This window comes from Equus quagga, chromosome 1 (assembly GCF_021613505.1).
Source record: "Equus quagga isolate Etosha38 chromosome 1, UCLA_HA_Equagga_1.0, whole genome shotgun sequence".
NCBI classification, from domain to species: domain Eukaryota; kingdom Metazoa; phylum Chordata; class Mammalia; order Perissodactyla; family Equidae; genus Equus; species Equus quagga.
Window position 1 is genome coordinate 106,990,452 of NC_060267.1, and position 15,877 is coordinate 107,006,328.

Consider the following 15,877-nt stretch of genomic DNA (forward strand, 5'->3'; position numbering starts at 1 on the left):
AAGAAAGAAGGCAGGCCATTGGTGATGGAGCTCTGAGCTCCTGGGACTCATGTCTTTTACGCCTTTATATCCTCAGTAGAAAAAGAGATGTCTTTTCTTAGAAATTGTGGAAAGGAAACTAATTTGGGGACTGCAAATGCTCAGAGAGGCCATAAAAAGAGGGAAAATCTGGCCCAAAGACCTATTCTATTTGGCTCATTCAATGTTCAGTTGGCAACATATAAAAATGGAGAAGTTTCTCATAAAAATCCCATATTTCTTCAGGTCTGCCACACTGGTCACCTTGTCCCATGTGGCACCCATTGGTTGAATGTAGGTGGCCCTGTTTGGCTGCTCCCCAACACTCCACCTGGTCTCCCTCCCAGCAGGGTTCACTCATTACCTGCCTGGGCTCTGGGGGAGGCTGAGTCGGGTCCCTAGTCCTTCAGCAGCTTGTCAGTTCCCAGGAGGCTGCTTTCTGGTACCATGAAACACACCCACGTTTCCATCAGCGACCAGGGGGCACCTGGAACTGGGGGATGGGGATTCCGCCCCCAGGACCTACACTCCCCGAAGAAATCTGATGAGACACAATTGATGAAGAGGCACACTAGCATTTATAGTGCCTTATGCCAGCATTCACAGTCATGGGGCTAAATGGATGCCACGAAATCACTGCTGTGGTATAAATAATTAGATCAGGGCATTTGTGGACTTTGTAAAACTTTTATTGATGTTTATCATGCCAAAAAAGTTTTTATTTAAAATTCAAATTCCATCTGGAAAGAGGCAACAGACGATCGCTGGGATCCCAGCCTGCTGTCAGGGGAGCTCCCACATTCACAAAAAAGCACGCACATTCTACAGCTATGTGATTTGATCACTCACAATTGCATTCTGGGAAACTCCTCCCAGAGATGCCTTGCAGGATGCCAATTGTGTCTTTAGTTGGTAGCTGGGAAACAACAACAACAAAAACAAAATAACTCCATCCTAAGACTTCTCAGAACATTTCTGGCTTTGAAACTGTTGACCCTCAAGGATTCACCACCACCCAGCCTAGAATATATGTGTACGTATATTCCCGGGGAAATCTCTGTTTTTGTTGCTTGCTGGCTGTCACATCAGAGCCTTAGGATGGCCTCAGCACACCGGGCTTTCCTTCTTGGTGGGATCCTGTGGATTCTGGCCGTGGACGGCAGCCCTTCAGGAGCGTCTGGACTTGCTGCAAGTTGGGCACAGAAGCTGGCCCTTGGTGATGATGTACGCCCGGCCGCTCAGTTGCTGCTCGCAGCCCTCGCAGACGAAGTGCTTTCGGTGCCAGGCCAGGTCTTCCACGCGCTGGTAGTCCGCTGAGAATATTATCTGGGGAGGGGAACAGAAGAAATGCACAACTCAGGTTCCGTCCCTCATGGAGACAGTGCGTCGAGGACAAGCTGAAGGATAGTGGTGCATCACCCCCCACCCCCGCCCCGCCCCATTCTTGTTTTCACCTTTAAATGCTTCAGTGGAGAAATTGGACAAACAACCTAGGCAGTAAGCACAGCATTTGGTGAAGGTCATGGTTGCACCTAGCTTCTCGGATGGGAAAAAGGAATCCTCCACCATAGGCAGCTGTCCTTATCTAGCATCTGTGAGACTCTTTGGGCCAAACCCAGAGCTCAGCTGTGTTCTGAGACAGAATCACATACCCCGCTGAAGACAGCCCAATGATGGCTAAGTGGCCAATGGCCAGTTTTCCAGAGCGAGAGCCCACAGGATCACTTGGGCATTGAATAAAGTGACCCTCTGGGTTATACATATGGTAAGGAACCCCTGAGGCTCAGAAAGAAAAGAATAGCACAGTGGCTAAATGTGCCTTCTGCTTTGGGGATCAAACAGGAACCAGCTATGAGTTTTCACTTAAATACTTACCAGTTGCATGACTTTGTTTAATCGCTTTGTGCCTCAGTTTCCATATCTGTAGAATGGGCATATAAATACCACCCACTCCATCGGGTTTTATGAGTGCTACATGTGTTCCTACCTAGGAAGTACTTAGAATAGTGACTGAGACAACGTCAATGCTATATGATCACCACTGACCTCTCTGAGCCACACTTTTCTCAGATGTAAAATGGAGATCATGATTGTCTCTCCCTCAAGGACTGTTGTGAAATATAAATGGCACATCATACAACAGGTACGTAGCATATTACTGACCCGTTGTAAGTGCCTAATAAAGGATGGTGTGTCGTTACTGTGAGTACACTGCGGTCCTCACAAAACGGAGGTGAGGGGGCGGGCCTGCTGACAGCCCTTTGCCTTCTTAATATCGCGTGATCAGTTATTAGGTAAGAGGACTGAAAGGCCTGAACTTCACATGGAGGCCAACATGTGGAAGGGTGACAGAGGCAGATTCTGGCTCAATACCAAGAAGACATTTCTAACCCTCAAATGGTCCAAAGACGAAGGTAGCGAGTTTTCTGTCACAAAAGGCATGCAGAAAGTAGTTACTATCCTCATTATTATTGTCATTATTAACACACCTTAGAGTTCCTCTAGTCTAAACCCATGGTGGAGAGTTGACCTCTTTCACAGCATCCCTAACTATTGTATTGTAACGTGTACAGTGATGTTAGATTATTACATCATATTACATGATCATCAGACTCACAGCAGCTCCCATTTATTAGTCACTGGGGCAGGCCCAGTGCCAAGCATTTTCACGCACTCTTTCATCTATCCTTGGAGCAACTCCATGGGATGGACACTGTTAACTTTCCCATTTGGTAACTGACAAAACTGAGGCCCAGGCGTTAGGTAACCTCATGACCGATAGACACAGTGCAAGGTCTAAACGTGGGCAACCTGCCTCCTAGTGCCCCCACCCACTCCCCGCCCCGGTAAGTTCTCCTGAGTCCTTACTAAGTGCCAGGCATTGCACCCAGGGTATGACTCACAGGGCCTCTGTGTCTGATTCGTCCCAACAACCCCATGAGTGGGAACTAATACGCGCCTCATTTTGCGGATGTGAAAACAGAGGCTGGGAGCATGAAGCAAGCCCTGGGCCTCGGTTTTCCTATCTGTGGATCACCTCATCAACGAAGCCACACTCGCCTTGGCCCCTGGATCCTCTCCCCCTGCTGCGGGGCTGCCCACCTACCCCGTGCAGCCCACCCACCCCGTGCAGCCTATCGGCTCTTACCTCATCACAACCGGAGCAGCGGGGCCGCATGCTCTCACAGTAATGGCGGCCACACCAGGGAGCATTGTCCTTCCAGAAGTAGATGAGGTCCACCAGCGGCTCGGCACACTTGACGCACACAAAGCAGGCAGGATGCCACTGCTTGTCATAGCCCGCCCTGTCCGAGTAGACCACGGGGCTGTCGGCAGGGGCCGCTCCCTTGCAGAGCTCGCAGACCTGGAGGGGTGGGGAGAACCCCGAGGATACAGCAGTCAGGTAAGCATAGGACACAGGTTCGAGTCCCGACTCCAGCCTCTGTGCTTCCTGGGTGACCTCCAGCAAGTTACTACCCCTCTCTGTTCCTCAGTTTTCTCATCTGGAAAGTGGGATAATAATAATGCCCACCTAATAGGTCATTATGGGGAATAAAATACTTATTTAATACAGTGATTCGCTAGCTTTTTGGTCTCGGCACCATTTATACTATTAAAAATTAAGAACCCAATGAGTTTTTATTCATATGGATAATAGCTATTGATATCTACCATAAGAGAAATTAAAACCGAGAAAAAAATCTAAATATTTATGAATTCACTTAAAAATAACAATAATAAACCAATAACATGTTAAGATAAATATTTGTTATCAAAAAGAACTATATCTTCCAAAACAGAAAAGCTTCGTGAGAAGCGTGGCACCGTTCTACACTTTTGCACGTCTCTGTAACGACCGGCTCGTCAGAGGACGGCGGGACCTCGGAGCTGCTTTGCTGTCGTCTTCTGCATTGTGTTGTTTGCTTTGAAATGTATGAAGAAGACCTGGCCTCACACTGATGGGAAGTTGGACAAGGAAGGGAGGAGTGTTTTAATAGCCTTTCCAGACAACTGTGGTTATCCTTCCTTGATACGACATCAAAGTGCGACAAGCGGTAATTTCTCAAAAGTTAGTTACCGTGGAATCTGAAACCGTGTCAATCAGCCTTTCATCCTTGTTACATGAAAACCCGTCGTCCGCCTTGCACCGTGAATGGATTTTTACCCACGTGTGATTATTTTGTAATAAATTTTAAATTTTAGATTTACAGAAATATTGTCAAGATAGTACAGAGTTCCCATATACCCCACACCCAGTTTCCTCTCTCCTCAACTTCTTATATTACTCTGGTACATTTGTCACAATTAATTAACAACATTGATAGTTCTTATTGACTAACATCCAAACTTTATTCAGATGGTCTCAGATTTTACCTAATGTCCTTTTTCTGTTCTAGAACCCCATCCAGGACACCACATCGCATTTAGTCATCCTGTCCCCTTAGGCTCCTCCTGGCTGTGACAATTTCTCACACTTTCCTTGTTTTTGCTGACCTTGACAGTTTTGAGGAGGACTGGCCAAGTATTGTGTCCAATGTCCCTCAGCTGGGATTTGTCTGCTGTTTCTATCACGATTACGTTGGGAGGAAAAGCAGAGGTAAAGTGACATTCTCATCACATACAACTCAAGGTACAGACTCAACCCACAAACTCTCTTGAGTCATTCTGGAGTTACCTCCTCTCCTCAAAACTCTGATGATGATGATGATGATGATGACGACGACAATGACAATGACAATGGCTATCATTCTGTTAGGGCAGCACTGTCTCAGGATTCTGCACTCATTACTAATACCCCTTACAGAAACCCTAGAGAGTTATTTCCCCTTCTGGAGTGATCTCCCTTTTAGGGAAATCGTTATTTCCCCCCAGACACGGCAAAACCGAGATTCAGAGAGATCCAGTGATGGTGCAGTAGTGCACAGCTCACAGGAGGCAAAGCTGGGATTTGAACATGGGCCAAGCCTGGCCCCAAAGCCAAGGTCCTTTCTCCTATCCACTGTGGCCCTCCAATCAGGTGTCAGCAAACCAGGGCTGTGGCCAAACCCAGCCGCCACTTTTCTTGAGGACCCAGCAGGATTGTAAAACCCAAGAACGGATTTCACAGTTGAAGTCCAATTAAGTGACATGTTTTCTCCCACAAAAGTATTCCATTTTTCTCATTAGTAGACCTGAGGTATGGACTGAATTGTGCCCCCCCGCCCCCCAATTGATATGTTGAAGCCCTAACCCCCAACATGACTGTATCTGGAAATAGGGCCTTTAAGGAGCAGGGAGGTAGTTAAGGTTAAACGAGGCCCCAGAATGGGGCCCTGATCCTATAGGATCCATGTCCTTAAAAGAAGAAGAGAGACTTGAGATCTCTCGCTCTCTCTCTGTCTCTGTCTCTTTCTCGCCCTCCCTCCCACTGTGTGTGCACAGAGGAGAGGCTGCGTGAGGACACAGGGAGGTGGCCGTCTACACGCCAAGAGGAGGGGCCTCACCCGAAACCAACCCTGCCAGCACCCTCATCTTGGACTTCCAGCCTCCAGAGCTGTGAGAGACTAGGCGTCTGTTCTTGAGGCTGCCCCGTCTGTGGGATTGTTATTGCAGCCTGAGCCGACCTACACAAGCTGTATTACGAGAACCTGTGCTGAATTCTACTATTTTATTTTGAATTTCAAAAACCAAAAATTTGTGGAAATCTGTTTTCTCTCTTGTTACAAAAAGTACCTACATGATATCACTGATTTCAGCCCTTGGCCCACAATACCTAAAATATTTACCACCTGGCTCTCGACAGCAAATGCCTGCTGACCCCGGCCCTAGATGAGAACTCCCTCTTACTGAGCTCCAGTTCTATGTCAGCCAAAACAGAAATATTTATTGTTCTGCCATGTAAAGATGAGTAGGCATATGTTAAAAGCCTAAACACTTAGTGTCCTTAATTGATATACTTTAATTACAGACTTAGTATACTCTTGTATATAGGGAGGAAATAGACATTAAAATGATGAAAATTAGGGAAAGAAAACCAAATGACAAAGAATGTCCATGTACTGATGCTGGTCCCTAAGCACAGCAGTTGTTGAATGGATGCCCAGGTAAGGAATGTGTTTGGTGAATTGACCCTGACTGCCTGACAACGTTCCTTAGAACACACTAGATGTGTGGTTTCAGTGATGCCCACAGAACGAATGGGGTGAGCCCTTCCCCAAAATGAAAACCCCGTTCCTCTGCACATGACTGAGTCCCAGCTCGCCTGGAATTCATCACAGGATCTAAACCCAAAGTCAGTGATGACTTGCATTCGTGTGTTTTCACCATCTCTTTAGCAAAGCCGGGAAGTGTAAACCATTTGGCAAAGGCTGTGTGAGTACCAAGTGAGTTTTCTGTCTGTCTGCTTTCTAAATCTCACTGAATGAAATTTCCAGCCCTTTTCCTCCCACACAGAAGGACTTACTGTCGAGCCACCACACCTAGCCGGGCATCACCATGATACATCAGTGGGGCTCGCCACTCCAAATTTCCAGGTGGTGGAAGCGGGGAAAGAGAGAGGGATACCAGTGCACTTGGATGTGTCTGGGGAGCATCGGCGGTACTCGTGACCCACAGAACGAGAGGGATGTGAAGTCAGAAAGCCACGTTAGGGGCCAGCCCGGTGGTGTAGTGGTTACGTTCACATGCTCTGCTTTGGCAGCTCCGGGGTTCACAGGTTTGGATCCTGGGCGTGGACTTAGCACTGCTCATCAAGCCACGCTGAGGTGGCGTCCCATGAAGAACTAAAAAATCGTACAACTAGGATATACAACTATGTACTGGGGCTTTGGGGAGAAAAAAAAGAGGAAGATTGGCAACAGGTGTTAGCTCAGGGCCAATCTTCCTCACACACACACACACACACACACACACACACACAAGCATAACTTTCAAAAGAAAAAAAAGGAGAAAGCCAGTTTAGGGGTGAGCATGGGTGGCTTTGCACCCAGGTTACGGGTTGGGACTTCACTCTGGGGGTGATGGGGGGCAATTACTTGTTCTCGAGGCTAGGATGCTGTGCTCAGGTTTGCACTGTAGGGAGACAAAGCTGGCGGCAGCGTGGAGGAAGGAAGAGAGATTCGTGCTCATAGAGCTTGGTCCTAACATTTCACCCGTCTGAAAGCGCTCTGTCCAGTGCCTCTCAGACGACTGTCTCTTCCCTCATCGTGTCCCCAGCACCCCTGGCTCGTGGACTCATTACACCCAGTAGCCAGCCCTTTTTTAAGCAAACAGGGTCACTGCCACTTCATGAAAACAAGATGTCTGCGTATTGAACCCTGACAACATGTGTCAGGAACCAATTTCCTCTTCTGGCCTCTGAGCTATTTTCGGTGCCCCTTTCCCTGCCGTCTCAAAGGATGAGAAATCAGACGGTGTCCTGGCTCTGTCAGCTTGGTGGCCCCTCAGCCTCCAGGGACAGGCTGGCAACCAAGAGTCAAAATGCCCAGCCTGCTGGGTCCTTTGATCTTGGCCCTGCCTTTCTCTGTACAAACTTGTTTTCCTACCACAATCCTTGGTATTCAGGTTTACAGTTTCTAAATTGCAGCAAATGGTTGCAAAGGGGGGCTAGCCGTGTGACCTTGGGCAAGTTACCTAACCTCTCTGTGCCTTAGTTTTTTCACCTGTTAAATGGGGATACTAACAATATTACTAATAATAACAACATCGCAGGTTTGTTGTATGGATTAAATGAGACAATGGAATTAATGGCCTTTCTAAGGGCTCAATAATGATTAGCTAAAATCTCCTTTTATTCCTACCTCCACCTCTCCTTATAGATGAGAAACCTGAGGCTCAGAGGGGTTAAGTCACTTTCCCAAGATGACAAAGACATGTTGAAGGCAGGATTTGCTTTTGGTTGGGAGGCCTGGGGTTCGGTTCCATAACACCCCGAGCGTGTCGACTGGCAGGAGGTGATTCTTCTCATCATTCTCTGTTTTTCCATCTCTGTTCTCTCGGTCCGTGCTGGCCTGAGAACCGAGTCCCGCGAGTTTCATCCTCCATGGCCACCCGACTGGGCTATACTAAGGCTTGGGCTTGGCGGGCAGCTCCCCTCTCTCCAACCCCACCCGCTCTGAGCCAGTGGCTCTCAGACTCGAGCCTACCCCAGCATCTCCTGGAGGGCTTGCGAGCAGATCGCTGTATCTCCCCTCCGCCCAGTGCGGATTCAGAAGGTGCGGCCTGGGGCATGGCAATTTGCAAGCTCCCGGGGGATGCTGGGGTAGCCAGGGGACCACTCTTTGAAAATCACTGTCAGAGTGTTTAAAAATGACCTTATATATAAGCTCAGCAAAAATGACCTCATCAGTTCAGTTCAGTTTCAGCAAAAGCCAATTTGAATTCCTGGGATGCTTAAATTCTAGACTATTTTTAAGAAAGCCCAATGTAGTCACTCTCAGGCTACTTCCCCAGGGAAGGAGACAGTGTCGTCAAGAAGTCCTCCGGGACTGTGGTAAAAGGCCGAGAGAACATTTCTCACCAGCATATCCGTTGGTTCTTATTCATACTCCCAACTATCTAAAATCAGAGCTCACTCGAGAGAAGGTTTCCACCACTCGCCACATAACCTAGTTGGCAGACTCTCTTCCCCCCAGGGGAGGACGCGTGGCACCGACCTTTCACAGGCAGAACACAGGTGACATTTCTCCCTGGGCCAGTGAAGTTTGCCCCGTCCCTGTTCAAATGGTGAGAGATTCTTAATTAAAAGGGCCTACATGAAAGAGTTTGAATAGGCTGCACTCTGGGCCTTTGAGACCTGTACACATCCGCTTTGGGAAAGAGCAGGACCATTTCAGACTGAGCTGCCTCGAAAGCTGCGACCCTGCGGGGCTGCGGTTTCCTCAGTCATGCTGAGTGGAAATGATTGTTGGAATTATTGTTGGACATGTATGGTCCTGCCTCAATGACTCACTTCTATAGGACAGACTGTGGTGGAGGGATGCTGCAGATTCTCGAGGTGGATCAGAACAGGCAACACAGCCTCCACTGGGCTCTCTTGTATGCACACCTTGGGACACCTGGGAGTCCTGAGGCCTTCGTGTGGAGACGATGCATAGAGATATTAGAAGGGGCCCAAAGAGCCCCTCTGGGTCCAGCCCCAGCTGTTAGTCTCTTCCCAGCATCAAGGCCAGACGTGCAAGTGAAGGAGCTTCAGAAGATTCCAGCCCCCAGCCTGCGAGCTGCTCCGAATGGTGCCCCATGCACAGGGACAGAGACAAGCTCTCTGTCTGAGCCCGGCCCAGACTGCCGGTTTGTGAGCCAAGCAGATGTTGCTGTTTTAAGCTGCTGCATCTTGGGGTGGTTGGATGTGCCGCACTAGTTAACGGGAACATCCCACGTGGGCGCGCAGAAGGATTAAGACTTCTGAAATGGAAGTAACCAAGACAGAAAGTGTTTTAGGCAACAGCAGATTAAGGACAGTGGCCAAGGATGACAAGGTCAAAAAACTGTCTCTAAGGATGGAGCCATGTTGGCCTTCAGAGCAGGATCGCAGATATGGAGCATCCTGTAAACCAGCAATAATCTCTCCACCGGAGTTGCCAGGAGTTCTCTCCCAATCATGCGGTTCTCTTTTGGAAGGCTCTTATCCCAAGGCCTACCTAGTCTAAACCCAGAGAGCCTTATGAAAAGCTCACTATTACAATACAGTAAATATTAACACAAGGGCCTTGAATTTAGGCACTGGGCTCGTTCCAACACAAATACTCAACAATTTATTTATAAACAGCATCTCCCCATTTCCTCTTATGGTGATTATTCACCATTTTTGCTTTACAGCCTCATATATCCTGGAGGTTTTTTTTCCTCTTTTCTTTTCTAGCCCAGTGTCATTTCTGGCATTCTTAACCTCCTATGTTCTGTGCCCCCACACTGCCACCTTCTTGAGGCTCCTTACGATGCAGAAAGGGTAGGCTGGGAGGCAAAGGTTAGGGTCACGGGCTTTGGAATGAGGTCTGTACACAGCTTCATCACTGGTGAGCCCTTGGACCTCTCTGAGCCTCAGTTTCCTCATCTGAAACAAGTGGCAGGCCCAGGCTCATGGGAGATGCTTTACGCATGGTGGTCACTTTTGTTGGCCAACCACTTCGCCTCACATATCTTCTTGGGGCAGGGTGTTGAATATGGGGCTCTCTGCCAAGCGAGGCAAAATAGTAGGCATTTCTAATTGAAACTCCCTCCCTGGGTATCTGCTGAAGGGGGAAGAGGAAGCCAGGAAGCTTCAGAAATCCTCCCCATGTAAGAGAGAACGTCGGCCTGGGGTGTTCTCGAATCTAGCTTTGACCAGTGTGTGGCAAGGCCTGACTTTCTGCAAAAGGACACCGCCGAGTTGGGAAAAGCCGTCTACATGGTCACGTCTGCTGTCACGGCCTCCCACGGCGCCTGGAGCGGGGTGGGGTGGCGGGGGGGGGGGGGGGGGCTCTGGCAACGGGAGCTTCTCTTATTTGGAGTTGCTGTGGGGCCTGGGGTGAGGCAGGTCTGAGTTCCAGTTCTGCCTTAACCACTCACCAGCTAACAACCAGACAATGTCCTCAACTCTGTGCTTGCTTGTGTTTTTTTGGTCTGTGATCCAGAACAGAAAATACATTTTACGGCCTGATCCAGTCCACAAACACACACATACTCACACACACACCCCTGAGACAAAAGTTCCCAGAAAAATATTTACTACCCTTGAAGTACTTTCATTTTCCAATTTTTTAAAATTCTGGTTGGTATTCAATAAATCAATTTACTATCCACTGATAGTTCGGACCTAAAGTTTGAAAGCACTTTTTAGCTTTTCTAAGAACTTCTCTTAATGTCCTAGTCTATAAAAAGGGGAATAATATGCCTTGTGGGATAATTCTTAGGATTAAATAAAATAACAATGTGGGGCCCCTGGCAGAGCCTAGGTAGTCAGTGAGTGGCAGGTGACATCATTGTCATCACCACCATAATCCATTAACCTATAATAGCAAAATAAAATTGGATAAAACCTAAGTGATTTGTAAAAAGCTAAAACTATTTTTTAGGTTCCTCTGGCTCTGGGGTCAGCAAACTGCACCCATGGGCCGGATCCAGCCCGCTGTCTGTGTTTGCAAATAAAGCTTTATTGGAACACAGCCACGGTCATCTGTTTAGATACTGTCTATGACTGCGTTCATGCTACAAGGACAGAGGCGAGTAGCTGTGACGGAGACCATACGGCTCACAAAGCCTAAAATATTCACTCTTTTCCTTTTACAGAAAAAGTTTGCCAACCCCTGTTTTAGTCAATGGAATATTATGCAGCCCACTCCAGAAAAAAAAAAAAAAAAAAGGATGCTTGTGAAGCTTATGTGGCAACATGGAAAAGTATTTATAGCATAAAAAGTGGGACAAAGGGAATTTTCTATGGAAAAACAAGAATCTCCTTCAATATCATTAAAATATCTCCACCATAAAGGAGGAAGGCAGATGTTGAGAAGCCTGGTAACCATGGAGATTTTTCGGGGCTGCTTCTCTGTCCTCCAGCTCTGATGGGCGCGAGGCATGGGGGTGGGGTGGTGGTTTTGAAGCCCCAGAGAGGGGCTGGCAGGAAAGCCAGCCTGCCAAGCCCACAGCCGAACATCTGCTTGGACAAAGATTTGGAAGTCCTTTGCCCACAAATATGTCCCTTGTTGGGGCTGGAGTCAGGCTGAGCCGCCAGCTGCTGTAAGTTTCCATCTGAGAGGCAGACCTCAGCGGAAGGGTGGGGACCCAGGCCTCCAGTCCCTCCTCCGTGCTTTCTTGGGGGGGGGGGTGCGGCAGGGGGTCCACACTGTAATTTGGGACTAAATTAACAAATCTTTACGACTTCAAGGAATGTCCTGACTTCTCTCCATCTATTCCCTCCTTCCAGTCACTCTGTTTGGTGCCATGGCTTGGACTGAAAAAGGTGGGGGGGAGGGGGTGGCTCCTGGCAGGAGTGATAAATACTAAAGGGTGGAGATTATATTAAATGCTATGTTCTGGCTTTGCTTCCCCTTTCTTCAGTTACAAGTTTGGGGTGTAGGGAAGGGCGGAAATGCCTGGGCAAAATGACATGCCCAGGAAATCTGTAGATTTGATTTCTGAGAAAATATCCAGTAAGCTCTGTAAACGCAGGGAAATGGTTTGGCGGAGCTGTTAACAATCAGAGCATTAAGGTCATTGCCAGCACAGTGCAGGCACCCATGGGTTCCACCCAGGTGGGAGAGCTGGGGAGCAGCAGGCCTGGAGAGCAGACATGGGGCTTCACCATTCTGGCATGAAATGGTCTAGGTTGCCGGAGGCAGCAGCTCCCTGGCCATGGAAACCTTAGAAGCTCCCAGGACCAACGGGAACCCACAGTGGGTGGAATTGGGGTGGGGTAGGAAGTCCTTCCTTTGCTCTTGGCAGGCAGACAAAAGGCCCCCAGATTCTTCACTGGGCCGGGCCCAAACACTACCGCTCACCCCAGCAAAGGGAAACGCACACACCCTAGAGCCATACCCGCCCTGCCTGGGCCCCAGCCCAGCACCACTCGGACTCCACATGATGGGGGACGCAGAAGGACCTGGGATGGAATCCCACCTCCACCTCTCATCAGCAAGCCGCTTAACCTCTTTGTGCCTCCGGTTCCACATCTGTGAAATGGGTAATAACAACCCGACCTCTCTCGTTCGAGGCTTCAAGGAGACGAACGAGCCTGCTGTGCGGCAACAGCTCCCTCCCCTCTTCCCTGTTCCCAGCTTGTCTCCCGCCCCACACACACAGTGGGGCAAGTGACGGAGAAAGGAGGCAAAATCCTTAGGTCTGGGGATCGGCCTCACTGATTTAAAGGGCACGCTTCGGCGTGACAGTGGGTGAGCTGGGACCTGGGATTTCTATGCCATAGTGTTTCCTCCTGAAGAGGGATTTCTCTGAAGGCATTTCCCATGGCATCTGCCTCTCCTAACCTTGGTGTAATAATGATGCCTGGAGAGGATGCTCGAAGCTGGGCGTGTGTTCCTTTCTTGGATGTGCCCCGGCTAACTTTAGGTTGCCCTGCACTGTCAGTGGGACCTGGAGCTTGAAAAGCTGGGGGTGGGATACAGATCTTCAAACTTTACTCGGATCTGTGTAATGGGACAGCCGCGGCCACAAGGACGGGTCGGGCTCAGATGGCGCTGTTCCCGCAGTCTGGCTCTCCTGCCACTCTCTGGTTTCACTCAAAACTCAGCCCATGGGTGGGACTTCCACACAGGCAATTTGGAAAAGGCTTTTGGCCATAATGCTCCTCTGGTCTCGAAGGATAACCTCTTCCTCTGAGGACGGTGAGGTGGAGGGCCCGTGGGGGAGGCTCAGCAGCCCGACCCTGGTCTCTGAGGAAGGACGTCGCAGTAACAGGCTCACAGCAGTGCGATGGGGCCAAGTGAGCTCACAGGAGAACCGTCCTACAGCGTCGGCTGAGCGCAGCAGAGACAAGTAGGGGCTCATGGCCTCCGACTGCTGGATGCAGCGTGGCCAGGGACAGGGCTGGTGGGGCGTGGGGCAGGGTATAAAGCAGTGTGTTACATTCTGTGCCTGTGCTTCCAGAACTCCCCATGGACCATGCAAGGAATGCGAGAGTGCTGGGTGGCGTTCTCAAAGCTGGACTCCCTCAGCCAGGAGGCCAAATCTACAAAGTGCCCGTGTTATCATCTCTGGGACCCTCACCATAGACCAAATGGGGGATTCAATTTTGCTGAGCTTATATAAGAAATAATTTTTAACACTCTTTAGCAGTGGCTCTCAAAGTATGGCCCCCAGACCAGCGTCAGCATCAACCTGGGACCCACGAGAAATGCAGATTCTCAGGCCCCACCTGCACCACTAAGTCGGGAGCTCTGGGGCGGGACCCAGCCCTCTGGAGTTGGACCAGACTTGCGGGTGATTTTAGTTTGAGAATCACTGCTTTAGCTCTAACTAAAGACTCGGAGAAGTCCAGCCAGAAAGAAACCCACCCAGTTTCATTCACTCTAATGTTTCCCAAACTTCTGCGGCCAAATGACCCTTTTATGGCATAGGATGGGTTAGCTTTCTGAGGAGTGAGCTTTGGGAAGTAGGAAAGAGCACAGGCTTGGGGGCTGACTGAGGTTGGTTTGAATCCCGCAGCCTTTCTTCACGCTGTTCGGTGGTTGGGAGCTTTAAGTCAGACCCTCTGGTACTTAGTGCTGTCCTAGGTCCAAAGAAAGCCCTAAACGGTAGCTGCTGACAACAGTAATAATGATCACTATTCAGATGATAAACAGCGATGGTACCAATATGGTTCCAGTGTAATATGTTTCACGTGTCCCTCCTTTCATAAGTCCCCGTTTGGATTTGCAGTGTCAGGCTGAGTCCTACGTCTCCTCCCATATCTGGGCTCTCCAGTTGAATGCCCTGACCACTTCTCATCGTCCTCCCCAGGGGACCCAATGTCAGGCTTCGTGTCTGACACTTGGCTCTGGTCTCTGTCCTACGCTGCCCGTTTATGAGAAACAAGAGGAGCACAGGGCGCAGGGTGGCTGGCACCCACATCCACCTAATGTGGCCCCTCATGGGGGTAAGGCAGAGGAGGTCAGGGAGCGTGGCTCACATCCACACCTCACGGCGGGGCTGCTGGGGGCGGGTGGTCCAGGCTATCCAGCTATCTTTACAGGGTTTGCTCCCTGGCTTCAAGGAGACGAAAGGGAGTTAAACAAGAACACTCATGCCTCTTTCTTCCTGGAACAGATAACCAGAAGGGTTTTATAACTCAGCATCACATAGCGGAAAGAGTATCGGATCCAGGTTCTGCCCCTTAGAAACTGTGGGACCTCGGAAAAGTTACCTATTCTCTCTGAATCTCCCATTCCTCACCGGTAAAATGCGGCTGGTGAAATTCACCCCACCAGGCACTGTGTGAATTAAACAAGGACCCCAAAAGAGGGAACGCAGCACTTGGCACAGAGCAGATGCCTAATAAATGTGAACTTGGGATCTCACCATTTTCCTGGGCAAATGGCCATCCAAACTGCCCCCATCTTTCGAGGTTCAATTTAATTCAAACATTCATTTATTCATTCATGCATCACATACTTATTGAACATCTACTGTCTGTATTGATGACAGCAGCTACAGACACAGAGTTGAACAAGACAAGAGCTCAGCATCTAAAGGGGGTGACGGACATGAATCCACTTATTACATCTTTAGTTATCACACTGAGATTGCGGTTAGGGTAGGAGGGAGAAGTGTCTTCTCTCGTCAGCCCAGGCCAACCAACATTGGCTGCCTTTGGATTCTTACCTTATTTTCTGACTAGGATTTGCCACTTACTGTCTGGTCTTGTTTAAAGGCTTCCAAAGCATCAGAACTATTTCCTAAAGTGGACTGTAGACAAGGACCTGGGACCTCAGGCTGCTCTGCCCCACTTCCACCCTGAACGAATACGTGGGGCTGAGTCAAGGATAAAATACGTTCTCAGATCAGCACATCTCTTTTGGGAAAGGCAACTGGAAATGTCACAAGGACTTAAAGAGGTCTCCCTCCAAGTCGGAATCACATCATGTTTATTCCTCAAGGACAGGTGACTAATTTGAGGGTGGACAGAGGTCAGGGTTGGGCAGGAGACTAGTTTATAAAACATGGTAACTGGATCTAGTTTCTTTTTAAGTCCCTAGGACAGGTATTCTTCCTGAGAAATGCGTCTCTTCAACATCATCACCAAATTCATGGTAGAGAAAATAAGTTTTGTTCTTTGGTCTCAGTTCTCAGATAAAACAGTGTGAGGTCATAGTTCATTGGATGGCAATCCCAAATGAACACGCCAACGAGATGGGGGTCGGAGATGCAGGACACAGTTTTGGGGACCAAGTTTGAGTCACCGCAGAGAAGAAAG

At 49.0% G+C, this 15,877-nt stretch overlaps 1 protein-coding gene across 2 annotated transcripts in view; it reads right to left on the bottom strand.

Annotated features, from left to right (window-relative positions):
• Nucleotides 1-689: 689 nt before the first annotated feature.
• The window catches only part of LMCD1 (LIM and cysteine rich domains 1), a 59,630-nt gene continuing 44,442 nt past the window's right edge, over nucleotides 690-15,877 (bottom strand). For both annotated transcript variants that reach the window (XM_046663081.1, XM_046663091.1), the window contains 2 exons: nucleotides 3,167-3,382; nucleotides 690-1,344 (listed from right to left, as the gene is read on the bottom strand). In XM_046663081.1, the coding sequence (XP_046519037.1) occupies nucleotides 1,186-1,344; nucleotides 3,167-3,382 (375 nt within the window). In that variant the 3' untranslated portion in view covers nucleotides 690-1,185. The remainder of the gene's footprint in view (nucleotides 1,345-3,166; nucleotides 3,383-15,877) is intronic.